We start from the raw sequence: 25,314 nt of genomic DNA, 5'->3' as shown, positions 1-25,314 counted from the left end.
TCCTACTAATCCCTTTCCTTCACTGCTGTGAGTAACAAAATACCTCTTCTATAGAAGCGGCACTTTCTTCCCTAATGTTGCCCAGTGTTTAGGAAAGCACTTGCACGATTTCCCCAACTTTGGCACGTTTGGGTTCTTGCGCCACTGACATTTTTTTTCCTTCGCGCTTAGAGGTGCAGTGATAGGAGGTCTCTTATGTGCGCTCCGCTGCCCTCTGGGCGTTAAGCCCGGGCAGAGCAGTGCCCCCGTCCGCTGGCAGCGGGGGCCGAGGGGCGGCACGGGGCGGCTGGAGGGGCCCGGGACCGAGCGGAGCGGCCGTGCGGGGAGCGGAGGGAACGCGGCCACCGCCCCGGGGCCGCTCGGAGCCGCCTCGGCGTCGCTCCCCGCTCCCTCCCCGCTCGGCTGGGGCGAGCCGGCGCGAAGATGTTTATCCTGAGATAGAAAATGGGTTGTTGAAAAACAAGCTATGCGCAAATAGTTTAATTTTCCGTTTTGATGCTTATCTTTGTCTCCCGAATTTCATCGGAGAGGCTTTAATTGGCGTGTGGGTAATAGTTCCTAAATAATCCCTTATTAGATGACTTCAGACGAGTTGGGAACCAATAACGTCTTAGTCCCAAAAGTGAAAGTAGAATTGGAAGGCGCGGGTCAGTTTTTGTCAAAGGGCTCATTTGGGCATCTTTGCGTCTGCTGAAAAAGCTAATTAAAGAATGTTTGAAGGTTAAAGTCATTATTCCGTGCTGTTGTCGTGCTACAAGTGAGCCGAGTTTTGTGAAAACACAAAGGGCAGAAGTCACAGAGGTGGATTACTGTCAGTCCCGGCTACAGAGGCACAGAGCACTGTGGCATTAATTCCTATAGAAAGGTAGACAAACACAGGCACTGCCTAACAACTTTCCCGCAGAGCCCCATTGTCTAAGCACTTTCTTTGGCTTCGGGGCTCTCCTCTGCTCGCTACAGTCTCAACCGCGTTTAGAAGCGGGCAACGGGCAGCGCTTCGGGCGCGCTATTCTGGACCCGGGAAAGCATTTCCCAGCTGCGCTTCTCGCCGGTTCCGTGCTGTCCATTTTTCCCTCGGAGCGCTGCTCGTGTATTCATTACTCGGCACAAAGTTGGCGGGGCACGAGAACTCCGCGGCAGTTCGCTGCCCCCACCCGCACGGTGCGCCCCGGGGCTGCAGCTCGGCAGCTGCGGAGGGGTCGGAGAGGCTCCCGGCGTGCAGGGACGAGCGGGGGCCGACGGAACGAGGTCGGCCCCGTTCCCACGCCGGGAGCTGCTCCCGGGGTGCGCGTTCGTGCGCGGGGACGGCAGGTCGCCAAACGACGCGCGCAGAGATGCGCACACGCGCTGTTCGGCCCCGCTTCTCGCGGCTCCTCTGCCTTCGCCTCGGGGCCGCTGTGCCCCTCTCTGCCCCACAGTCCGGGTCGGAGGGGCCGCTGCGGCTGCGGAGCTCCCCACATTCAGAGAAACAGATGTTTGGGCTGAGCTGAGGGTGGGGGGAGGTGGGGGGAACCCTGCAGCTGCAAGTCAAAGAAATATATTGATAAAATATTTCAGTAGTAGTAAATACGCGGGGATCGGCTCGACCTTGCGAGGTCTTCATTTTAATTTTTTTTCCCCCTATATACAAAAATCTTTATCAAACCTCTATTCTATGGCTTCAATAAACAGAACCCATTACCTCACGGCAGCTTTTGTTGGCCTGTATACAAGCGAGAACAAAATGGTTATTCAGGAGAACGCTTTCGATTTTTATTGTGTGTAGTATGCACAAAGAGCAGTGTTATTGTATTAAAAAGAACCATCTGTAGCAGAAACAATGGCATCAAATTATCTTTGAATACCCACTGCAAAAATATAAAGCTTTTTTATTATTCTTCTGCTGTACGGTGGGGGACAGAGAAGTGACTTTTTTGTTGTCGCGGGTGCATTCTTATAACACACACAAAATCAGCCATTTGGATTTTTTAAGCCATAAACGATTTTTTCCCCTCTTGTTCCAGGGACCGCAGTTAAAAGCTAGGGCTAGGACTTGGAGGACGTGTAGGCAAACGGAAGGAGAGCCGGGGGAAGAAAAGCCGAAATGGATTCATTCTCCGTCCTGGCTGGAGGAGGAGAGGAGCGGGGACGTGCGGGCTGCCTGCAGCTGCCTCTGTCCGGTGAGAAGTGCTCCCAGCCCCGCGGCTGACTCGGGCTCGGGAGTCCGCGCGGACTTTCGCTCGAAGCTGCCAATCAAACCGCTAACCGCCACCACCCTGCGCTGGCACCGACATGTGAGTACTGCACCACAACTTTGACATTCACGGGTTTCCCCCTTCCTCCCCCGTGACCTTTAAAACGACGGAGAAATACCGCTGTCGCTTAGCGCCCGCCGCTCCGAGCTGGACGGCGTTACACTGAGGGACTCGCGCGCGGGTTTGGGTTTGCCTGCAACTGCGCGGCAGCCGCTTTGCGACCGGAGCGCCGAGCAGGAGCGGAGCCGCCCGAGGCCGCCCCGCGCTGCCGGCCCCGCGCTGCCCGCCCCTACGCCGGCGCGCACGGACCGAGGGGTCCCCGCGGGCCGCCTCGGCCGGGGCCGCAATTTCGGCGGTGCCAGGTTCCGCTGCGGGGCGGCGGTCGTTTGAGTCACGCCGGCGCTGCGCTGCGCTGTCCGGGGAACGGCGGAGGCGCTCCGCGGGGGCTGGGGGCGGCCGCGCTGCGGGGGTTACCTGGGCGCGCAACGGGCGCGCAGCAGCGCTGGCGCGGCGCCCGCGGCGCCTGCGCTTTGGCGCCCCCTACCGGCGGCCCGCGGCCCGCACCCTCCCGCCGCTCCCCTTCTGCGCGGCGGCTCCGGGGGCGCTCCCGAGGAAAGGAGGGACGCTGGGGGGTCTGCGGCCGCGCGGGGATCCGCGCAGAGCCGTGCGCTGGGAAACGGGGTACACGTACACGAGAGGAAACGCGGGGCGTCCCTGGGCAGAGCCCTCGCTGGGCGAAGAGGCCGTGCCCGGGGAAGTTGCGAGTCAATCGATGCGTGTCACTGCCTGCGCCTAACGCTGCCTCCCGGTGCACTGCAATTTGGGCTGGAAATGATCGATTTTGACATTTTGGTTCATTATAATGCCACTTAAAGGGAGGCTCTTTTTAGTTACAGTTAGCAAAGTTATGGTTGGGTTTTCCCCCTCTTCCCTCCTCCGTCCTCCCCCCCTCCCCCCCCCCCCCCCCCCCCTCTGTTTTTTGGGGTAAGAATTTGGTAGATAAAGGTTAATCTTGGGCTGAATTATAGAGCTGTGATTGACAAGAGAAAAGGTGTTGAGGGCAGGTCGAGCTGTCTTATTTACAGCCCACTGCTTGCTATAGAGCCTTTGTTAGGACTGGAAAGCTAATTTAGTGCTGATCAAAAGCACCACGGAGTTAAAGGACTGGTAATGACTGCTAATTTCATTTCAGCCTCATACATCCCCAACCGCTGTAATTAAAGACGTGCTATTTAAATACAGGTGAAGAGTTTTTGTAGCAGGGGGAAAGTGGGCAGCCGGGTACCATTTTATTTCTGCTTAATGTGGTCAGAGAGCACCGTGTGCCGCGGGGCGAGCGCTGCTTTGTGCGGCCCCGAGGGGACAGCCCCGACCCGCCGGGTTATGTGGGTTTAATTCCTCCCATGCAGCGGCATCGGGAGCGCTGGGAGAGACGAGACGGAGGGTACGTGTCAGCCGTTAAGTGCCTCAGCGGAAGCTCGGGTCCTCGTATTATGATTATTTTTAATTAAATTATTTTCCCACTCCACGGCCGGCTCCGAAACGATGTAATTTCACAACTGATGTAACAGTTTCTTTCTGAGACACATCAAAGGATAAAAGCTCTGCGTTTTCGTGGTTGGTTAAAATTGCTACCAAAAAAAAAAAAAAAAAAGGAAAAAAAAAAAGAGAGAGAGGGAATTTAGCCTTTAATCTCTTTTATCTGCCGAGCCTGAAGATCCGCACTCGACCCCGCTCCTCTCCGGGCTCTCCCCCTCTTCCGGGGCCGCGCCGGGCGGGAGGCGGCGCTGAGCGCGGGTTGCGGCGCCCCCTGTCGGCCGCGCCCGGAGCCGCCCGCGGGGACCTGGCGGAGGAACCGCGGCTCGGCGGCGAGCGGGGCGCGGAGCGGAGCGGTGCTGGGTGTGAGCGTGGGGAGGTGGGGGGTGAGAGAGAGCCCGGAAATCACGGGAAGGGAAAGCGCCTCCAGATCGAGCTCTGTGGCTGCACAGACATTAAACATAATGGCACCGATGTATGTGTGAGCAGAGCTGCCTAAAGCCCCGTCCTTGGCGAAGCGTCCGCGTATGCCGCTGTCGCCCGGCCAATGTGCCGCTGCGGGACCGCGCCGCGGTAGTGGGTGGCAGTGGGCAAATCCCTCGTCCCCCACTGCCGCTGCTGTCGGGACACTGCAGCCTTCCGGATGCTGTGGTTGTGATTTCCCCCCGAGGCGCTGGAGCTAAGTCGCACTGACAGGTGTTACTTGCGAGCAGAGCTCGGCGGTTCCGTTTCATGTTTCATTAAGGCAAAATGTTCGCAAATGTCATATTTTAAGGCGAAGCGATGAAGTCGTCTTCCTCCTCCCTTCCAAAAAAAAAAAAAAAAAAGAGAGCAAAATAACCCCCCCTCCCCCGATTCCTGGAAAAGGAGAAGCGTTATCTTCAGTGAATGCGTGGAGTGGGGGGTTTCTTCCTCTCTGTTGACAGATTTAAAGGACAGCTGCGTGTTACAAAACCATCAGCCAAAATATGCGAAGTGCCGCATTGTCACCAACTTTTACATGAATTCACCGCTTATTTTATAGGCATCTGCACGGTGTTTGCGAGGTGCGGTGTTAACTGACCGCGATTTGTGCGTCCTGCGTGCGGGGCGGAACGCTAATGGGAACCAAATGATTTCTGCTAAAGCGGGGTGATTTTGTATCTCCTGGTAGCAGCCTGTTTGAAAGCCGTAATGCCGCATTTCTTCTATGAAATGATTCCCATGGCCGTGCGTCTCACAGTAAACTTTTCGCTTTCGACATTAAGTACGAATTGGTGTTTTTAAGGATCATTGTTTGTCGCGCAGAGTATGCGCGCTCCGTTCTCTCGGTTTGATCTCCGCTTGAGACTCCCAATGTGTCCCAAAATAAAGACATCGCATTTTCTATAAATAATAGCAAGAGCCCTGCGCAGATTTCTGCACAACGGAATTCCCAGATTTCCTTTACTGTTTCTTTCCTCGGTGCACGTTGGGTATATATAACTCTGAAATTAAGCAAAAATATACATCTGTATGAATCTGTCAAGCAGGCTATAAACAGAGATATTATATGTCAATTACCACAGGAAACGGAAAAAATACCGAGCGGTTGGTACACACGTTGTAACGTCAGGAAGCGCTTTGCAAAAAACGCAGTGACTCCTGCAGCAGTGTGAATGATTAACCCGGACCCGGAGCGGGGCTGCTGGGGCTCCCCTGGAAACAGCAGTGCTGAGGGGGCTGTAAAGGGCTCGTAAAGTCTCCCCTCCGAGGGGCAGAAGTTGGCGGATAGAGTGAGGCTGTAACCACAACAGGAGCGCTTCCCGGGCTCGCTCGGTGCCAGCTGCGGGTCGATCCTAAAGCCGGGAGGGAGCCGGGGGTGGCACGCACCTGGCAGCGGGGGGTGGGGGGCCGCTCCGTGCTTGTCCTCTTTCGTCCCCACTTGGCGGTAAAGTGCGGTTTTACTTTACGTATGTCTTTTGGAAGTAGGCTTTATGGATGTCCACATTTCCTCCAGCTCTCGAGGAGCAGAAGAGTGAAGGAAACAAACCCTAAAAGCAACCGGGATGCGGGGCAGATTTGCTCACTCTACCTTTCCTTTCTCCTCCCCATCCCCAGGCACGGCTGCTGCAAGCCCGTCTTGGGCAGAGGGGTGCTGGGAGCAGCCCCATTCCCCTGTGACATCACACCGCAACCCAACCCGGGGGTTCAGATTTTTCATGTGCCCTTAAGGTTCTCCTTGTCCCCACACACAGGCCTAAGCCCTACGAGGGATGCCGGGGAGCAGCCGGGCTCCCTCCTGAAAAGGCTCTCTCGGGTCATCCTGGGGCAGAGGACAGCAGATAGACACATGGGAAGCGCTGATGGTATTATTTATAGCACCATCTCTCTGCTCCGATTAAGCGCCGTCTAAATATGAATTCACAATATAGACAGCTAGTCTATAATTTGAATTAAAACCCCCCCAACGAGCCCGTCACTTGAGAATTCTGAAATCACAAGCCTAAGTTGTCACAATGAGCCCATGGTGTCAATAAACCATGGACGAGATGGAGAGATTGTCACTCCAGACCATAACAGTTCTGAAAGTGTCATTACCGTCTGTCCTGTCAATGAGCTCCAAATTAAGGACTATGAGGAACAGCGAGATAAAAGTCACCGTCTTGGCTCCATTATGGGCGATCGTGTCAGTGATCTGAGAGTCACTGGAAAGACATTGCTTTTTTTCTTTCTTTCTTTTTCTTTATTATTTTTTTTAATGTACTTTTCAAACCGTGCCTCGGGATTCCAGGGTTTGAGGTGCAACCTTGAAGCACCCCGGGCTGTGCCTCAGGCGTTCCCATTGAATCCGCGAGAGCTTCTTTGGGAAACGTCGCGAATTCAATGCGGGAGTCGGAATAATTCCATCAAAACTGCTCCGGGGCCAAAGAGGACTTCATTTGATTTGGGCGACACGTGTGATCCCATGCACAGACGCGTTTCTACACCTTTTTTTTCTCTTCAGTCAATAGAAAGATGGTGAGGGGGAACGAGGGAAATAAAATAGAAACCTCAGCTTTGGCAAAAGACAATGGATTTCTGTGCGAGATGGCCCCTTCCAGGCATGAAAACTTTCAGAAAAAGGTCCCAATCTCTCCTTCCTGCGCGCCTGAGAGAGCTGAGGGGACTTATTCAGAAACTGGAAACCTTCAGCTCTGGATTTTTGTGCCTTTGTGGGTTTAGGCAAAGCAGTTAGCGTTCTTCAGGAGGGGTTTTGTGTTTAATATACATGAGTTCATTCAACTACAATGGGAAAAGAAAACTCATTTGTTCTTATAAAACTAGGAAGGAAAGATAACTTGAAATAGAGTGCCCAGAAGGGCCGCGCTCAGGGGGTGCCGTGCCGGCCTGCGCCCGGCGGCCGTCTCACCCCATGGCACGCAGCAATTCCCGACCTCATCCTCACCGCTGCTGCTTGGTTTTCTGTTTTATTTTTAAGGTCACGTAAAATAATAATAATAACGGCTTCCATTCTGCTCTGCTCCGGGATGGAGGGCCGGGGAGGGGTGTTCGAGATGCGGGGAAGAGTCACCCAGAGTCGGAGGGCTGTTTCTGGAGCCCTGGGAGCAGAGCAGGTTTGGACACACGGCCTCTCCGCTCGCTGGAAGCCTTCTGAAAGCGGCTTGGAGCGCTGGTGTGTGTGCGTGAGCCGGCTTTGCTGATGTTTATTGTGTACCTTCAACCCGTCCCATCATCTCAGCTTTATGAGTATATTTTTAAATTTCTCTTATGGCCCCACAGAAGAAAGGTGGGGCCGCTCCCTCTTATTTCCTTTTCGATTTTTTTTTTCTTTAACGCTGTGTTGATGCCTTTTTTTTTTCCTTAACGCCGCTCAAAGTAGCAGCACAGCTGCTGGAGGCGGTGGTCGCGGGGCGGGCGGTGCCCGAGGGGCGGCTCGGAGCGGACCGCCGGCAGGCACAGCCGGGCCCGGAGCGCGGCGCGGAGCGGTTGCGGGGCCACGGGCCGCCCGCACGTGTGCTCGCCCGGCGGTTCCATTGGGGAGAAGGGGGATGAAAGGGGACGCCGGGAGCAACGCGGAGCTCCCTCCGCATTCCCCGGCTTTCAAGGGTCCTTAGAGCCCTTGAATGAAATTATTGGGCGAAATTGGGGCTGGACGCAGGTTTGCGCCTCACCCCCCTCGATCGTTTGTACGTGTAATGCCACTTCTGAGAGCGACAATCGGGCTACTTGCTGGACAGGCAGGGACAAAAAGCAGATTAAACCGTTTTAAATAATAATAAAATATCCCAAACGCAAGCAGAGTGGATTACACTTGCTCCAGCGCCTCGCTCCCCACCGCGTTCCCCCAGCGGCCGCCCTCGCCCTCCGGGCCGCGCCGAGAGGGTGGCCCCGTGCCGGCGGGGTGCGGGGCCCGACGGGGTGCGGGCCGGCTCTGAGCACGGCCCCAACTTCTAAAGTTTGGTGGAGCTTTTTTTCTTCTTCTTCTTTTTTGTCCCCCCTTTTAAGTGCCCCCAGGTTGTCGCTGCGTCTGTCCGTCACCGTCGTGGAATTGTTTGCTGGAGAAAATGTGGCGTTTTCGTCATTTGGGGAGCGTGCAGGAGGCTGAAGGCCCCCCCTGCCCTGCCCTTCCATGGGCCCGGACCCACTCGAAATGGGTTCAGTGAATTGCGGGGACCACTCGGGGTGTTTCTCCCCACCCTCGATAGCTGAAGTCCCCCGGGATTGGGGCGTGGGGTCGTGTGAGGAACTTCCCGGGGAACTTCGGCTCTGCGGAGGGAGAGGGGGGAGAGGAAATTTCTCTGTACGTTTTCGTCTTCGGCATTTTTTTTTTAACGTAATGAAATTAAAACTTTTGGAGCTCAGAGTTGACATTTTGCGGAAAATTGAGTTATCAAGGCAGTAATTATTTCACAGGGAGATAAAACTCTCATAGCCCTAACTGTCAAATAGGGCCCTTTTCAGATTTTAATTACAAAATAAAATTAGTCTGCTCTTCCTCGGAAGGGTTTGTGAGTGGCTAAACAGAGCTTTCCCCAATACTGGTGGTCGTCAAACTCTGCTAATTAGCAATGCTGAGAAATTCCAGTTAACAAGGACATTCTCTAAGTCTCTGCAGGTTCCCTGCCGTTCGCCTTCATTTCCATAAGAAGATTAAGAGTGGAGGGGAACACACTCAAATGCAGATGCAGAAAAGAAGCGTTTTTAACAAGCATCATAATAGTAAGATGCTTGGCTAGTTCTCACCTAATTACTGCAAGTTAAACCTCTATTTGCAGCTAAGGACAAAAAATGGAGCTGCAATCTTCCATCTCCACAAGACCGCTTAATAGTTTGCTTAGATTGGTTACTGGCAGGTTCGGAAAAATAATATGAAAATGCGTATATTCTTTCCGATACAGTTAACCCGATAGGCTGTATCCTCGGGGCTCAGAGAGAATCGGCGATTATTAGCACAATAAATACGCAAAATCCAAGTCGTTAACGTTCATTTTCTTTTAAAGAAACGCATAACCTGGAAATAAGAGTGCGTGTGCCGCAGAGCCCATCGCCGAGGACGTTTGCGGACTATTTGCTTAATGCGACCGCTTTGCATTTCCATAAATTACACCGAAGGGAGCGGGTTTATAAATCCGCTCGGACCGAAGCATCCCCGCGCGGCTCCCCCAGCGCCGTGCGGCCGTGCGCGGAGCCGCGGGGTCCGGCCGTGTTCCTCCGCGCACCCACCGCCCCCAGCGCAGGAGGCGGCTCCTCGGGGAGCCGGACGGCCCTCACCTCGTTTTCTAGAGCGCGTTACGATGTAGATACGCCAGATACAGTTCATTGCGTCGATAATTAAAGCAGTTAGTTCAAACGAAGCTGTAAATACCGCCCGATAACGCACTCGCTGGGCAATTCCCACCCTTTATGGGTGCGATAAACGCGGTGAGGAAGGGGCCCGGCCCCGCGCAGAGCCGCGCTCCGGTATCCGTTTGTTACAGCACCGCCGCCCACTCCTCCCCGCTTTTCAAACTTAATTATCCCCGAGATTGCATTATTATCATTATGATTTGGAATGTTGTTATCAACCGCGGGCCCCGGGCACGACCAATAAGAGAGCTTTCAGCGGCCGTGGGAGCGCGGGGGCAGTCGGGTCGCGCAGAAATCGCGCATCACCGCGGTGTGCGCATCCCGCAACGCGCGCCCGTTTTCCGACGCTTTCAACCCGTCACATCTCTCCAGGTTATATATACACCTTCGAATTACACGCGTTAAAGCCGATAGCGTTTATTTGCATAATCCAGAGATGCACCCTCGCCCGCCTCACTTTTTCTGCGCGTTACCCGGACGGGGGGGGGCACGGCCGCTCCCTTCCCCCCGCCCCGGCTCCCGCCGCTCCGCACCGTGCCGGCAGGGGGCGCCGCAGTGCCGCGGCTGAGCCCTCGCGGGGCGCCCGGGCGCTGCCCCGGCCCCAACCCGCCCCTGCGCGGGGCCGCGCTTCTCGGGGGGCCCTTCTCGGGGGGCCTCGGCGCTGCCGGGGAGCGCGGCCGCGGGCAAAACAGCGCCGTCGGGGCGCGGCAGCGCGTAGAGCGGGGCCGGGAAGCGCCCCCCCCCCCCACCCCCCTTTCTCTCCCCTCCTTCCTTTGTCGTCAAGTGCGTTTTAGCAACAAAGATCCCAACAAGAGAGTGGAAGTAAACTTAGCCGGGGCTTTGTGCGGCCCCGTGTAGCGACAACAAGAGAAACAAAACTACCTATTTGTTCCTGCGGGCCGCCCCCCCGCCCGGCGCGCCCACCCAGCGTCGCACAGGGGGCGCGTCCCGGGGCTGCAGGCCGCGCACCGCGTTCTGCGGGGAGGGCCGTCGGGGGACCTCCGCTCCCGCTTCCAGCGGGCACCTCCGGGTTGGAAGGAAGGAGAGAGAAGGGCACGGCCCGGCCCCGTTCTGCGCGGGGCCCGCTCGGCTCCTTTCGGCGGGGCGGCCCCGGGTCAGGGGCTTCGCTCCCCGCGGACGGGGCGAGCGCTGCGCACGCAGCCGGACGGCTCAGGGGACACTTCGCAACGGGGCGCGGGGTCGAGGGGAAGCCGTTCCCGCTCCCCCTATGGCTTCTCCCGACATCAACTTAAAAAACAACAACAACAAAAAACCAACAACGTAGCAACAATGCTGTTTACCCACTTCCTCCAAAAGGCGTGTGTGACCTGTTGCTGGAAGGGGAGATACAAAGGCTTCCCAGTGGCTGCCTGGGCCGGCCCTGGGCCCGCCCCCCCCGCCGCGCCGTCCCGGCGGCTGAGAGCCCCCGCCCCGTTTCATGCAAAACCAGGGGTAGAGACTTGTCCTCAGTGGCGGAGCCGCCGAGCGCTGATTGGCCGGGGCGAACGCATTTATTCCCTGACAAGCCCCCATCACATGGATGGTTGTCTATTAACTTGTTCAAAAAAGTATCAGGAGTTGTCAAGGCAGAGAGAGAGAGTGTGTGTGTTTGCAAAAGGGGGTAAAGTAGTTTGCTGGCTCTTTAAGACCGAGGTGGAGAGAGAGAGAGAGAGGGAGAGAGAGAGGGCGGCAGGCAGAGAAAAGGGAAAAAGGAGGAAGAAGTTTTTTAAATCCGAGGCTCCGGCGGTAATAATAGCAGTTATTAGCATTATTAATCCATCAGCGAAGAGGAAGATTCTGATCTCGATCCAAGTGTGGTTTTGGGGAGTCCCCCTCCCCCCTTTCATACCCCTCCCTAGGAAAAAAAAAAAAAAAAAAAAGTCCGGCTTGGGACTTCGCCGCCGCCGCTCCGCTTCTCCGCTCCGGGCTGGTTCCAGGCTAAAGTAGTTTGAATGTACAACATGATGGAAACCGAGCTGAAACCTCCCGCCCCCCAGCAAACTTCGGGGGGAGGCACAGGCAACTCCAACTCGGCCGCGAACAACCAGAAGAACAGCCCGGACCGGGTCAAGCGCCCCATGAACGCCTTCATGGTGTGGTCCCGCGGGCAGCGGCGGAAAATGGCCCAGGAGAACCCGAAGATGCACAACTCGGAGATCAGCAAACGGCTCGGGGCCGAGTGGAAACTTTTATCCGAGGCGGAGAAGAGACCCTTCATTGACGAAGCCAAACGGCTCCGAGCTCTGCACATGAAGGAGCACCCGGATTATAAATACCGACCCCGGAGGAAAACCAAGACCCTGATGAAGAAGGATAAGTACACGTTGCCAGGGGGCTTACTGGCGCCGGGCACCAATACCATGACGACCGGGGTAGGGGTTGGGGCCACCTTGGGAGCTGGGGTGAACCAGAGGATGGACAGTTACGCGCACATGAACGGCTGGACCAACGGAGGCTATGGGATGATGCAAGAGCAGCTCGGCTACCCGCAGCACCCGGGCTTGAACGCGCACAACGCGGCGCAGATGCAGCCCATGCACCGCTACGACGTGAGCGCCCTGCAGTACAACTCCATGACCAGCTCGCAGACGTACATGAACGGATCGCCTACCTACAGCATGTCGTACTCCCAGCAAGGGACCCCGGGCATGGCCCTGGGCTCCATGGGCTCGGTGGTCAAGACGGAATCCAGCTCCAGTCCCCCCGTAGTCACCTCCTCGTCTCATTCGAGGGCTCCTTGCCAAGCCGGGGACCTTCGGGACATGATCAGCATGTATCTACCAGGTGCTGAAGTACCAGAACCAGCTGCCCCAAGCAGACTTCATATGTCCCAACACTACCAGAGTGCACCTGTTCCTGGCACAGCCATTAATGGCACACTCCCTCTATCACATATGTAAGACAAAGGGGCCGGGGGGGGCGGGGGTGGGGGGGGGAAGGAGAACTAAACAAAACAAAACAAACAACAACAACAAAAAACTTTTATTAGAAATTCTGGACCTTTTTTTTTTTCTTTTTTTTCTTTTTTTTTTTTGGACTATTTTTGTACAGAGAAAACGGGGCGGGGGGGGGGAGGGGAGGGGGGCGGGGGGGCAGAAATAAAGCCGACAAAGGAACCTGTATAGATCTCGGAGGGGAAGCGACTACACAAAACTTTTTAAAAGTTCTAGTGAGAACGGTGGGAACTTTGCAGGAAGTTTGCAAAAGTCTTTACCGGTAATATTTAGAGCTAGACTCAAAGAGCGGAGAGGAGAACGTTTTAATATTTGCAGGCAACTTTTGTACAGTATTTATCAAACTCAACATGGCAATCAGAATGTCCATCGGTCATAGGGAGAGGGGACAAATCAAACCCGAGAATTCGCGAGTGGTTTTTTACACACAGACTCTCCGTGGAGCACCGTGGCCGTGGCAGCTCCGCTGACGGCAGCTGCGGGAGGAGAGGGAATTATTTTGCAGCATTTGGACGTTGAAATTGTTTTAGAAATTGTACAAAAGGCAAAAGCGGTAGGAAGAAGACTGGCGAACCGTGGGCTTGGTTTGCTGGGCGAGGGCAAACGCTTCGATGTACGACGTTTTTATTTTATTTTATTTTATTTTACTTTATTTTATTTTATTTTATTTTTTACTTCTTGTTAAAAAGCAAAAAAAAATGCCATGAAGGTTCACACGCCGTTTGTTAATTTATAATAACTTTTTTGTTTCCAGACTTCATCCCGTTCAGAGAAAAGGAAAAAAAAAAAACAAAAACAAAAACAAAAAAACCCCAACCTGAAATTACTGTGTTTGAAAGATTTTCCTCTGGTTTGTAATATTTCTGTACATTTATTGTGATGATATTTTAAGTTCTTTTTTTTTTTTTTCCTCATTTTCCGTAGTTGTATTTTAAAGATTCGGCTCTGTATTATTTGCAATCAGTCTGCCGACAGTCCATGTATATATTTGAACTAATACCATCCTTATAACAGGTACATATTCAAGTTAAGTTTTTACTCCATTATGCACAGTTTGAGATAAATAAATTTTTGACATATGGACACTGAAGTTCCGTTTGAGTGTTGGATTTATTTTTGTACCGCAAGCTGGCTTTTTGGTTTTGGTTTTTTTATTTTTCAATAATTCATCAGAGGAAGGTATCCCCGCGGCCGACAGACTGTTATAAATAATGCAGCCGTATACCGAGGCATGAATATTTTTATACGTATGGATAGAGAGGGACCCAGCGCGATACGCTTTACCGGAACGACCGTCCTCGGGGCACGGCGGTGCGGAGCGGAGGCCCCGGTCCCGTCCGGTCCCGTCCCGTGGGCCACTTGTTGCCGGGGCATCCGCGCTCCCTCCGCGCCCGGCGGTGCCGCTCGGAGCCGTGCGGGCCTTCGGGGCGCGGCGCGGGGCTGCAGTGCGGCTGCGGGGCCCGAGCGCTGCCTTTGTTCCGCACTTGCCAAAGTTTCCGCTCCTCGCTCCGGGGCAGCGCAGGAGGAGGTGAGAGGTGGGGGCGGGGGGGGCTCGGCCGGGCAAAGGTAAGGAACGAGAAAAGCGGCGCAAACGAGCAGGACAAAACGAGACGGGCGGACGGCGGAGACTCGCACGCGAAATCACAGCTCTTTCTTGAATCCTATTTCTTAAATTGCCAGCGCGGTGTAGCCCCAATTCGGACAATCTCTGCAGCCGGTCGCAAGCCCCAAAGAGAAGCGCTGGCGCCCGCCAGATAGGAGGAGAGCTCCGCCGTCGGTGCCAGGTAGAGTTCCACTTCGTGCGCTCGGAACCGCCGCCGCCGAGGGCCGCTCGTTGCTGGCCGGGCCCGGCCCGGCCCGGCGGGGGCGGCGGGAGGGGAACGGCGGCGCAGCCCCTCGGCCCCCGGGCGGCCCCGCGTGGGTCCGCGCTGTCAACGCGCCTGCGGCCGCCTCGGGACTGCGCGTGGGGAGGTGCGGATAGGCACGGGAGGAATACGGCGCCCGAGGAAGTGGGGGGCTGTGATTGCGAAGCGGTCGCGTGTCCTGCTCGTGGCTGTTGTGCTTGGAGGCACGGACGTGGCGGTTTGCTTAGGCACAGGCCGGGTACGAGTGTGGCTCAGCTTTTCTTTCTCGTGTTTCTGGTCGGTCGCCGGATTGCGATTTAGCTCAGGGAGAGACAAAAAAAAAGCGGGCAGAAATGACAAAAGAAGAGTTAGTTGGCTCGCTGTGGTTTGTGTCGTCGTGCTGTTCGCCAGGCTCGGCTCTGGCCTCCGTACTTGGGGCCGGGTGCCCGGAGAGCTCCCGTTGCCGGGCTGTGGGCTGTGGGGTTCTGCTCACTGTGGTGCAGCTCAGCTCCCTTTGTCCCTTTTATTTCCGCGCCGTCGCGGTGTTTGGGCACACGGCAATTACTGCACATTCCCAACCTATTCTGTTTCTTTTGCATTAATGCAACGAGTAAAATATTTTTTTTTCTCAGAGCTGTGCGGCGTTTGTAATGCATCTGGGGATTATTCACGTGGCAGTGAGCGCTCAGCCCCGCTCCGCTCACCTCGCTGAGAAAACGGGACTGGGGAGAAAAGCCCAATCGATATCTCGATTCCATTTTTTTAGAGCGAATCTTAGCCAATTAACAGCAATAAAACCGGGCCCCTTTTTGAAGTGCTAACTGAAATAGTCGAGGGGGGTAGCTGGAATCGTTGGTGCTTTTACGATTCGCATAAAGAAGGCGAGGTAATACCATTAAACAAAGGCACTAAACCACATATTCAGGCTTAGTGTTTTCAGCAACTTTTTATATGGGCAGTTTGTTTGAGCTTAGATTTCGGACTGTGATGTAAAATATATGTTGGTGAAACCTGATCTCCCTTGGGCAGATTCCTCCCATCCATCCATCCATCCATCCATCCATCCATCCATCCATCCATCCATCCATCCATTTATCCGTTTACTGAGGATAACCCAAAGCATTTTCTAGGTCCAGCTGAACGCTTTTATTTTTAAAGTGCGACTTGGAAGAACGCCATTGTCCCTGCTAATTTTCAATGCAGAGCATTAAGTAACCCCATTCACACCTCAGCCATTATCCCGGGCGTTTATTGCAGCTGAGATGGGGATAGCGGAGCCCGTGGCTGCGGTTTTATTCTGTTTTCGGAGCCCTTTCGGGTATCCCCTCGGAACTGCTGCGCGTTCCATCCCAGGGCGATGCGCGGTCCATGAGCTTCGGTGTAACATTTCGCCAACGTTGTGCAGAGCCGCAGTGAACCCGAGGATGAGATTAGAGTTTCCCCTGTGATTTTTGTACGGCTGTTTAAGGGCCGGGGTGTTAAAATATTTTGCGGAACTGGAGAGGTAGATTAGCGGGGTTTCTTGCCAAAGCCGGGAAGCTGGTATTACAGCTCGTCCCAGGGGGACATCGCTCACATTAACCACTAAATGAATATTTGACAAGGGCTCATTCGGGGGTATTATTACTACAAACGGGTCCCTACTGGACTTTCCGAGGGTCAAAGAGCAATGGTTCAATTAATTATTTAGACTGTTAGGAGATGCGATTGTAATAGCGGCGCTTATTTCTGCAACCGACGGTTCTCGAGGGGGGAAGCGGGGAGAGGCTCCGCTCGGCCCCGCGGCCGGCAGCGGCTTCAGAGGGCACCTCGGGCCCCGGAGCGCGGGGCTGTGCCGGCCCGGGGAGGTGGCGGTTCCGGGAGACCCCCGCGGCGGCCCGGGCCCTCTGGGTGAGCCCCTTCTGGGCCCCGACGTGCAGCAGAGCGAAGCGTGCGCTCCGCAGAGCGGGCGGGGAGCTCCGCGATTGCAGCAGTATATAACGCCGGTCCCGCCGAAGGAAGGAGGCCCGTTGCTGATAGGTGTGATTAGATACACTTCAGTTATTTAAATCCCGATCTAACTCAAATATTAAAATCTAAAATGCGTGCGGGATTCCCGAACGGAGCGCTGAGCCCCGGTCCGCGCCTTGGCCCCCGCCGGGTCCTGACACCGCGGTTCAGCCTTTGGGTCGGTGGGGGGGGTGGGGGGGGAGCAGAAGGAGGGTTATTTTGTTTAATTTCTACAACAAACATGTCCGCAGTAGTAGATACTAAAAAAAAAAAAATGTTGGGAGTGTGCGATTAGGTGACAATAATATATGTTGAATGAATAAGAGATAAGCTGCAAGGGGGGAGAGGGAAGCAGTAATTACAAACCCAATTCATTCAGCTTTTCAGGACTTTTGTTGTGGGAGCTCCATTGACGGGCTTCGAGCTGCCAGTTTTCTCACATTAAAAAGAACTGATCAGCGCCTCAGGGGGACAAGCAACACCGCTTAACTGCATAGTGATGGGGTCCTCATTTAGAGCCATTACAACGAGAAAATTAAACAGAGCCTTTGTGTGCACCGGGTTTACTTTTCAATTGCTGACAGTTTATAGCTAACTGCTCAGAGATTGAAGTTTGATTGCGGTTTGATCGCCCGCTAGTTAGCACCGCCGCTAGTTGGGTTTTGGTAATTAAAAGCAGTTTTCTGACGCTGGCCCGGGGGATGCGAGAAGTTTGGTCCTGTTTTGCTTTTGAGGAATCGAGTTCACTTCGCGAGGATGTCCGGCGCTGAAGTGAGTGCGGAGGCTTTTTCGCTTACAAACTTGGGGGGGTGAAGAAGCGGGAGGGGGGAGGGGGGAAGAAAAAGAAAGAAAAATAAGGAACACAGAAATGGAAATTCTCGGAGTTGTAAATGTGGCTGAGAACGCGGTGAGAAGCGGAGAGGCGCGGAGCGGGCCGAGCTCGGAGCCCCGTTTGGGCGCAGGCCCCGCTCAGTGCCGCACTGCCGGGGGGAGCGGGGAAACGAACGGGGCCGGAGTGCGGGGCGGGGGGCACTGCGCTGCTGGGGGGAGTGTGGCTGAGCCGTGGGAGAGCGCGCTGAGTGCGTGTCAGCGTGTGTGTGTGTGTGTGTGTGCGCGCGCGTGCATGTGCGTATCTGCCCGTGTGCGCCTGTGCGTGCAGGAGGAGGGGGCGTCCAAAAGAGCCGTGATTTTTCCTTCCCACTTGCAGAAGTTCAGGAGGAGATGGGCTCGGCCGCACCGCACGGGGCGTTCCGCGCTGGGGGTCCCGCGCGCCCGTGGAGCGCCGTGGGCGCAGCCGGGGCACAGCAGGGCCGTACCGGGGCAGTCCGTGCCCCAGTCGGGCTGCGGTTGCCGCCGTCCCGCGCCTCGCAGGGCCGTAGCTCGGTGCACCAGCTCCTTTATAGCGCCTTTATATTTCTTCTGTTTTCTCGTCATTTCTTTTTCTTCTTCTAAGCTTTTTATGTATTTTGTTTGCATCCCCTCCCCGGTCCGAACAGGAGGAAAAAAAAAAAAAAAAAAGAGCCTCTCCTTCCTTCCAAGTGCCCCTCGGCCTCGAGTAACCGAGCGGTTATTTCAAGGCTGTTGACTCCTTCAGGAGAGCCAGGGGATGGGGGGGCCGCCCCGTCGGGCGGAGCTCGGTGGGCCATAGCGGCGGTCCCCGGGGGGCTCTGGGGGCTGCGGAGCCGGGCTGCGTCCCCACGGGTCCCCACAGCGCGTCCCTCCCCGCTGAGCAGAGGGGGGGCTCGGGGCAAGCCCGGCCCCCGCCGCCCCCCCGCCCCGGGACCTCGGTGACCCCATCATCGCTCAGCGGTTAGGGCTGCTGACGTCACGAGGGCGCTTTTTGCAGACAGACGTGATGAATGGTGTGTGTGTTGGGGGGGGGGGGGGGGGAACCCCACCGGTCTGTGGAGAGGAGCCGGCCTCTGCCCTACGCTGGGGGGGACCGGGCTGGGACCCCCCCAGATGGGGATGCTCGGGGCTGGGAATGCGCCCCCGGACCCAGGCGGGAGAGGGCTGCAGCCCGTCCTCCAGGAGCGATGGGTCCTTTAAGCCCTTACAAATTGCCAAACTTGCGGAAGACAGAGAAATAATTAATGTATTAAAACAAGCGGCGAATTCCTCAGGAGGCACCTTATCAACTCCAGCCACACTGCTTCATCCCTCCTCGTATGCTAATGCTCCGTGACGTCACCGGCGCCAGATTGAATGGGAATCAGTTATGAAATTATTAGTTTTAGCTCAAAAAGCAATCTGCCGCTCCGCGAGTGGGGCCGTCGCTCCGCGGCCTTCGCCCCCGTTCTCCCCACGTTACGCACACGCTGCGCTCGAGGCTTTTCCCATCGCAGCGGTCCGTGGTCCCAAAGCACGCACCCGAGCGGGGTTTGGTGTAAAGAAACCAATAGGTTCACGGGGTCCCGAGCGTGAGCCGGCAGCGCCTTATCGGTACCCGCGGTACACCCGACAGCAGGCAGTCGGATTTCCTCCTGCTGGTCAGGTAGGAGAGAGCTCCTCGGGATTTATGGCCGCTCGGTCCCACGGAGGGGCTGCTCCAGGGTGTGAGGAGCGGCAGCCAGGAGCGTGCATTGTGGTCGGAGAGAAGCAAAACGGGCCGCAAAGAGGGGAGAAATGTATATATTTATACCGTCGGTTTAAAATAAAAAGATTTCTTCTCTCGCGTTTGAAAAGGAGCGTAACCCAGCGGTGCAGGGCCACGAGAGCCGAGCGGGGAACAATGGGAATTAACACCGTTCCAATCGCTGAGGCCACTCTAATTAGATGTCTGGATCCGGCGAGATCAAATGCCTGAATCTAAAACCCCGGGCTCGGTTTCTTTCGCTTGCAAATGCTTCTGAAAAACGATTTGGGAAGAAACAAACCCGACCGTTTCCCAGACCCCCCCCCACCCCCCGCCCCGAAGAGTTCCGCCGGCCCCAACTTTGCCCCCCGCTGTCCCCGGCCGCGCTGTGTCCCCCCGGGTGGCCGCGGTCCCCGAGCTGTGCCCCGCGGCGACACGGGGACGGGAATTGCCGGCAGCGCTCCGGGACGCTTTGCTCTCTTGGGCCCTTTCTTCCCGTCTCCCGAGAGCTCCTCTGCCATGAATTATGGATCAGCCCCGGGATCGGCCCCGCGCTCCCGGCCCGGGGCTCCGGGGGGCACCGAGGCGGCACTGCTGCGGCACTCCCCCCATCCCCGTCCTCCTGCCGTCCCCTCAGCGCACGGGGACGGGAAGGAGAAAGGGAAAAAGTTGTGACTGGCTGAGTGAGGAGTGAGCTTTCTGACTAATGAAATCCGAAATGAGTTGCGAATATCAAGTATTGTAAGATTTCTTCCCTGCCCCCCCGGCACTGATTGGCAATACTCTTCGTTTTTTTTTTCTTCTTTTTTTTTTTCTTGTGTGTTGGTTTGAAAAGCAGGAAGAAATGTAATGAATTGAGTGCTGTCAGAGATGTCTTCTGTGTTGATGTGGTGAATGGCAGTAGCTCCCTGATCCAGTGCAGGTGCAGTAGAGCTGGGGAATAAAAGAGGGGGGCTCTCTGTTCAGTGGAAAAAGCACATTCCCTACAATAGACCACACACTGCCAGCCAGCACGGCATCAGCTCACACACAGACTTTTTTCGCCTCTTTCCACAGTCCCGAGCTCACAAAATGGCTATACATTAGCCCTAGTTAGAGTTTGCTTTTAATGAACAGTTGTGACTCCTTTTGACCAACATTTAAATCTGCTGTGCTCGCTCTGAAGACAGGTCTGTTTTGATCACAGGTTTTACAGACTGGCCCGGTGCCTTCCAAGGCGGCTCAGACCGGGCCATCAGCCGCGTCCGATTGCAACAAGAAAAGGAGAAAAAGAACAAAAGGCTCCCGATTAATAAATGCCTCCTCCGAGAGCTCCGAGCAGGGAAAGGGTTTTTTGGTGGTTTTTTTTTTTTTTTTTTTTTTTTAATATATATAATAAAATGGCGTGGGGAGGAGGAGAGACACTGTTTTTAAATGGATGAGATGGTCTAATCCTATACACGAACGCATATTAATCCTGTTTAGAGATAACCTGTCTCCTTTTTGGCTTAATGTATTATCCTTATACACGGATAGAAACTTTGCGGTCCTACTAATTCGGCGCAGATTGGTTTTTCTCGGCTTCTTTCCATCACTTTATCATGATTATTATTATCGGTTTTTTATTCCCGGCGATCTGTTCGGAGGAAGCCCGATGTTACACACTCGGTTCCTCGACTTTTATTCCGAGTGACTCGCACGGTGAGGGCTGACCGCACAGCCCGGGGCCTCTGGCTGTGCCCCCCCCCCTCCTCACCCCCCCCCGTCCTACCGCGGCCCCGCACCGCGCCGACTCCTCAGGGCGGCCCGGAGCAGCCCCCGCGCCCGCTGCTTCCTCGCACCCGTCCTGCAAGAAGCACGTTAAGCTCTTTTGGCTGTAGCTGCTGATGCATTGCGCCGGGGAAAATTGCTCTGTGTTTGCTTCTAAAGAGCCACGTTAGTGTGAAAGTTCTTTTTCCCCCCCCTAATCGTGGTAACAAATAGCGTCAGCTTCTGGAACGGTTTGGCAGAGGCACTCTTTGCCTGATCACCGCTAAACGGGAGAGGCTGACAGCGAACCTGACCCCCCTCACACACGCTGTAACGCGACGTGGTCGCGGCAGATGACGGTGGAAATGAGGCAGATTCCGGTGGGTGCTGCAGCGCGTTCGCAGGGGTCAGCTCTCGTCACCCCGAGCACAAAAGAGCGGATCTTGGCGAGGCGTAAGGGAAAAGATAATATTGATACGAAAAGAAAAAAAAAAAAAACAAAACAACCAAAAAAATACGAACGGTTCTCACTTTGTTTTCGGGACGTTTCCAACGGGTCTCTGCCGCCGGAGCATCACCCGGCAGCGGAGGTGGGAGCCAACAAGTGGGAGCCCCCCCGGCAGCCGCCCCCGGTCCCGCTGCGTTGCGCAGCGCCGCGCGGTGCCCTCCGGGCGGTGCCGTACCGGGGGCGGCCGCTCCCACCGCAGCCCCCGCGCCGCTCACAGCCTTTGTGTCCCGGCGCTGCGCACACCCGTAATTAATCCTCCTGCTTACCGCTTACATCCCGGACCCAAGGGGCAACTCAAACCTATTTAGATCGCCTTGGTTGGTTGCACAAATTTAAGTGGCAAATGAGTTATAAACCTAATAACCGCTTTAATAAAAATAATTATTTGATTATGGCGGAGTACGTTTGGCGGAGTGCAAGGATGGGTCTGGGTCCGCGTTTGGGTGGCGCTGAGATTCGTCTTCGGGTTGAAATCTTTTAAAAACACCGTTCCAAATAGCGACAGTAGTAACAATAATAATAACAACAAACCTAACCCAACCCCAGAAGCCCTCAAAATGCCAATCCGAAACCCAACTTCGCACCGACCAAACGGCGCCCGATCCGCCGAGCGCTGTGCAACGTTTTCTGCGATATTATGTAGGACGGATTTGTAAACACAAAACCAGTCCGAGGTTTGGGTTGGTCTGAATTCGCTGCAAAGCGCCGACACGGGGGCCCGGCCCGCCGGCACCTCGCTCACTTCTCTCCCGTGGAGGACGAAGTTTGCGCCTCTCGCAGTGTTTGTGCGCTCCGGTTTTACCAGCACAAGTGAGGATGCGACAAGCCCGCTCGCGCTGTCCGCTCTATACTTTTAACGCTAGCATATTGTTTGATTACTAATTCGAGTTAATATGATCTTTATGGCAACATAACAGTGGATAATTGGCCCTTTTTCTGAACAACAATGTAAATCACAATCGCTTTATTATTTAATAACGTCAAACGCTTCGTTGGATTGGCCCCGACAGAGAAGACCTTTTCTTTCTAGGCAGTGTTGTTGAGAAAGAACAATGCAGATCTAATTGTGGAGATTTCAGAAGTTGGCTCCTGTAAATGAACAGCTTAGATATGGAAGTTCCAGCAGATGTCTGCACTTTTCCCTGTGACAAACCTTGTAACCCCCCTTCCTCCCCCACTGCCCCGTCCTCCCCCCTCCCCGACTTATTGAAGATTTTTTGTTCTCACATCCTAGCAACAACCTAAATCTTCCCGCAGCAATACCCCCTCTCCCCTGGTTGCTACCCAGCCCTCAGCTGGCAGCCTCCGAGCTCCAAATTAGCGCCTGGCCCGAGGAGCGCTCGCTGCTCGCCCCGTGCTCCCCCCGGGCAGCTGCGGGCGTTTTTCGGCTCGGCGGAGGGGAGGGGAGGGGGGCCCGGGGGGGTTTGGTGTCTCGTCACCCTCCTGCCAGCCCCGCGGACGTGCCCGGGGCTGAGTTTGCAACAGTTTGGAGGTGGCTGCGAGTTGCGCAGGGAATACGGCGGGGCCTGTCCGGCCCGGGGGTGTACGATGGGATGGAGCCCCCGGAGCCCACCTGGGGGCTGCCCCCGCAGCTCTGCGGGGCCCATCAGCTTGGCCTGCCCCCAACACCGGCCCAAACTCTTCCGGCTGCACTCGCGGTGCCTCTTCTCCGGGGGAGGAGTCGGGGACCCCGCGGGACGGCTCCGAGGGGAAATTGCGCTGTTCCTTGCGCGGCTCTGCGCGTAGCCCCGATCCCCTCCGAACCCGTCGGGCTGCGCGCTTTGGGCGCTGCGCGGAATTTTCCCTCGCGCTTGAGGCTGGGACGAGCCCTGTGCGGCAGAGCCCTCTCCCTACCGCCCCGCCCGCTTCTCAGAGGGCAGTTCTGCTGGGAAGAGTGATCTGGAAAACTTTGGCCGAGGGGAGCTGGCAGCAGTGCCGAGCCCCTGCCCCGTCCCGTTGCCCCCCCGGGCGCCGAACAATGCGCGCTTTGTTGCGCGCGGGGCACCATCAGAGAGAGATTAGGGCGATGTGTGTCGGCCCTCCGCGCAAGCAGGGGTGTCAGGAGATGGGGCAGAGATACAAATACGGCAGGTTTTCTCTCTCTCTCTCTCTCTCTCTCTCTCTCTCTCTTTTTTTTTTTTTTTTTTTTTTTTTTTGACACGAAGAGGCCGGGAAAACAGTGCCTCGATCCCCTTCTGCAGCGCCTCCGGTGCGCTCCCACCGCCGTGTCCGAAGCTCCCGTTTCCAGCCCCAGGAACGCGGGCCCGCAGCCCCCCTGCCCTGCCCCGGGGCGGTTCGGGTTTGTTTGGTTACGAGAACCCACTCGAGGGAAGTGGTGAAACAGATCGCTGAGATTCCCCGCAACGAATACGGTGAATCGGACTCACAATCCCTGCCTGCAGCCGTGGGAAGGGACTCCTCGGTGCCTATTGACCTTTGGAAGGGAAATCTTGATTTTTTTTTTTTTATTTAGTTGTTTGTTTAGTTTTACCTTTCCCGGCTTGTTGGTTTAGTTAGCAACTTTGTCATCACCTGACGCGGGCAGCAGCGCGCCCGCCGGGTGCTGCCATGGGAGCGGGTGGGGGCCGCGGGGTCGGGCGGGGGGGGGGGGGGGGGGGGGGTCTGCGGGTTCTCCTGGATGGCAGCGGCGTGCCAGGGGTTAAAGGCTCCCGCTGCGGGGCCGTGGGTGAAACTTCCCCGAATAACGGCAACGGGACGGAGCCGCCCCCGAGCCACCGGGCTGCACTGGGCCGGGTCGGGCCGGGCCGAGCCGGGCCGGGGGCGGGGAGGGCTTCTGCTGCCGCCACTCCTCCCCGTAATGAGCTCATTTCCATGTCTGCACCTCCCGCAACTGTGAGAAAATCCGCCGGACCAGGCAGCGTGCCGATGCGGCCGGGGCTGCCCCGGTCTCCCCGGTGACAGCGGCCGCCCGGGAGAGCCGCGCCGGCGGGTGGGAACAAAATAAAGAAAATAAATAAAGAAAAAGAAATGCCCCCCCTCCCCACTTCGGCCCTCCGCGGCTCCTCGCGGGGCGCTGCTTCCCGCAGGGAGGGGGGATGCGTGGGGGGACGGGGACGCGGCCACGCGTGGCTTCCGTGGGGTGCGCCCCGAAAGCCGGAGCCCGGGGCGGGGGTACCGGGACGGCGGGGAAGGGGGAAGGGAGCCCAGAGCCCCGCACTTATCAATAACAAGATGTATAAATATCAAAGTGAAGGAGCCCGAGTAAGTCTTTCTAGAAGCGAGGAGGAAGCTTAAGCAGCTTTCTTTAATGGTGATTTGTAGCTCTGTAAGGGGCACGGATAGCAAATACCCTGCAGGTGCATGTTGTAACACTGCCATCCGGACTTTAATGTAGATTACTCTCCAACTCGTTTGATCGGTCCTTTGAAACCCTTTACAATTGCCTGTGACGAACCGCCAGTCTCAGTTTTTTTTCTTTGAATAATGCCTTAAGGGTAAGTCCTCGGGGCTTTTAAAGATCTCCAGCACATAGAAAAAAAATCACGTTAGATTTCACTTTAGAGCGTGGGTCCGCGTCTCTCAACTCAGAGCTGTTAACAGGCATCTTTTAAATCATTAATCGTTTAATCACCACCAACTTTACTCGGGAAGGGCGATGCTCGCGGGGATCTTCTAAAGCCCTCCGCACATCTGCATCGCTGCGGCTTTGGGAGGCGGCCGCCCCGAGCTGCGGTCCCCCCCCCCCCCCCCCCGCAAACGCGTGCCGGGGGCTGAGCCCGGGGAGGGAACTCGAAGGGAGGGCCGGGGGGGTCCGCTCCGCTCCTTCCTGCCCCCCCCCCGCTCCCAGCAAACAGCGGCCGGGGGTGGGGGGCAGAAGGGACGAATCGCAGAGAGGGGACGCGCCGAATCCCGCAGACGTTTCAGCTCTCCCTGCACGTAGCGTTTAACCTTTCATATTTATTCGTTACTACGAATTAAAAAAAAAAAAAAATGATTACTGAACTTTTGGCCCTTCCGCTTCCACAAGCGGCGCTTTGTTTCTACAAAATAAACTCGGGAGAACCAATCCCTCCCGTATCAAACCGGGGCTCTGAATTAAAGGCCCATTTGGGACACTCGAGACTACAAAGGGTTACACATAAATAAATGCCACATTTGCCTATTGCAAAAGTTTTCT

The 25,314-nt window shown here is 55.8% G+C and overlaps 1 protein-coding gene and 1 long non-coding RNA gene across 9 annotated transcripts in view; both read left to right on the top strand.

The window, feature by feature from the left end:
* Positions 1-25,314, top strand: part of LOC107054087 — a 301,151-nt gene that overhangs the window by 204,906 nt on the left and 70,931 nt on the right. For all 8 annotated transcript variants that reach the window (XR_006930987.1, XR_006930991.1, XR_006930985.1 and 5 more), the window contains one exon: positions 2,004-2,273. This is a non-coding gene — a long non-coding RNA (uncharacterized LOC107054087). The remainder of the gene's footprint in view (positions 1-2,003; positions 2,274-25,314) is intronic.
* On the top strand, positions 11,159-13,622 carry SOX2 (SRY-box 2). Its single transcript, NM_205188.3, has one exon. It carries the CDS (start codon positions 11,531-11,533, stop codon positions 12,476-12,478), a length of 948 nt encoding a protein of 315 aa, NP_990519.3. The 5' UTR covers positions 11,159-11,530; the 3' UTR covers positions 12,479-13,622.

This window comes from Gallus gallus, chromosome 9, assembly GCF_016699485.2.
Source record: "Gallus gallus isolate bGalGal1 chromosome 9, bGalGal1.mat.broiler.GRCg7b, whole genome shotgun sequence".
NCBI lineage: Eukaryota > Metazoa > Chordata > Aves > Galliformes > Phasianidae > Gallus > Gallus gallus.
This window is presented reverse-complemented; position numbering and strand designations above follow the sequence as displayed.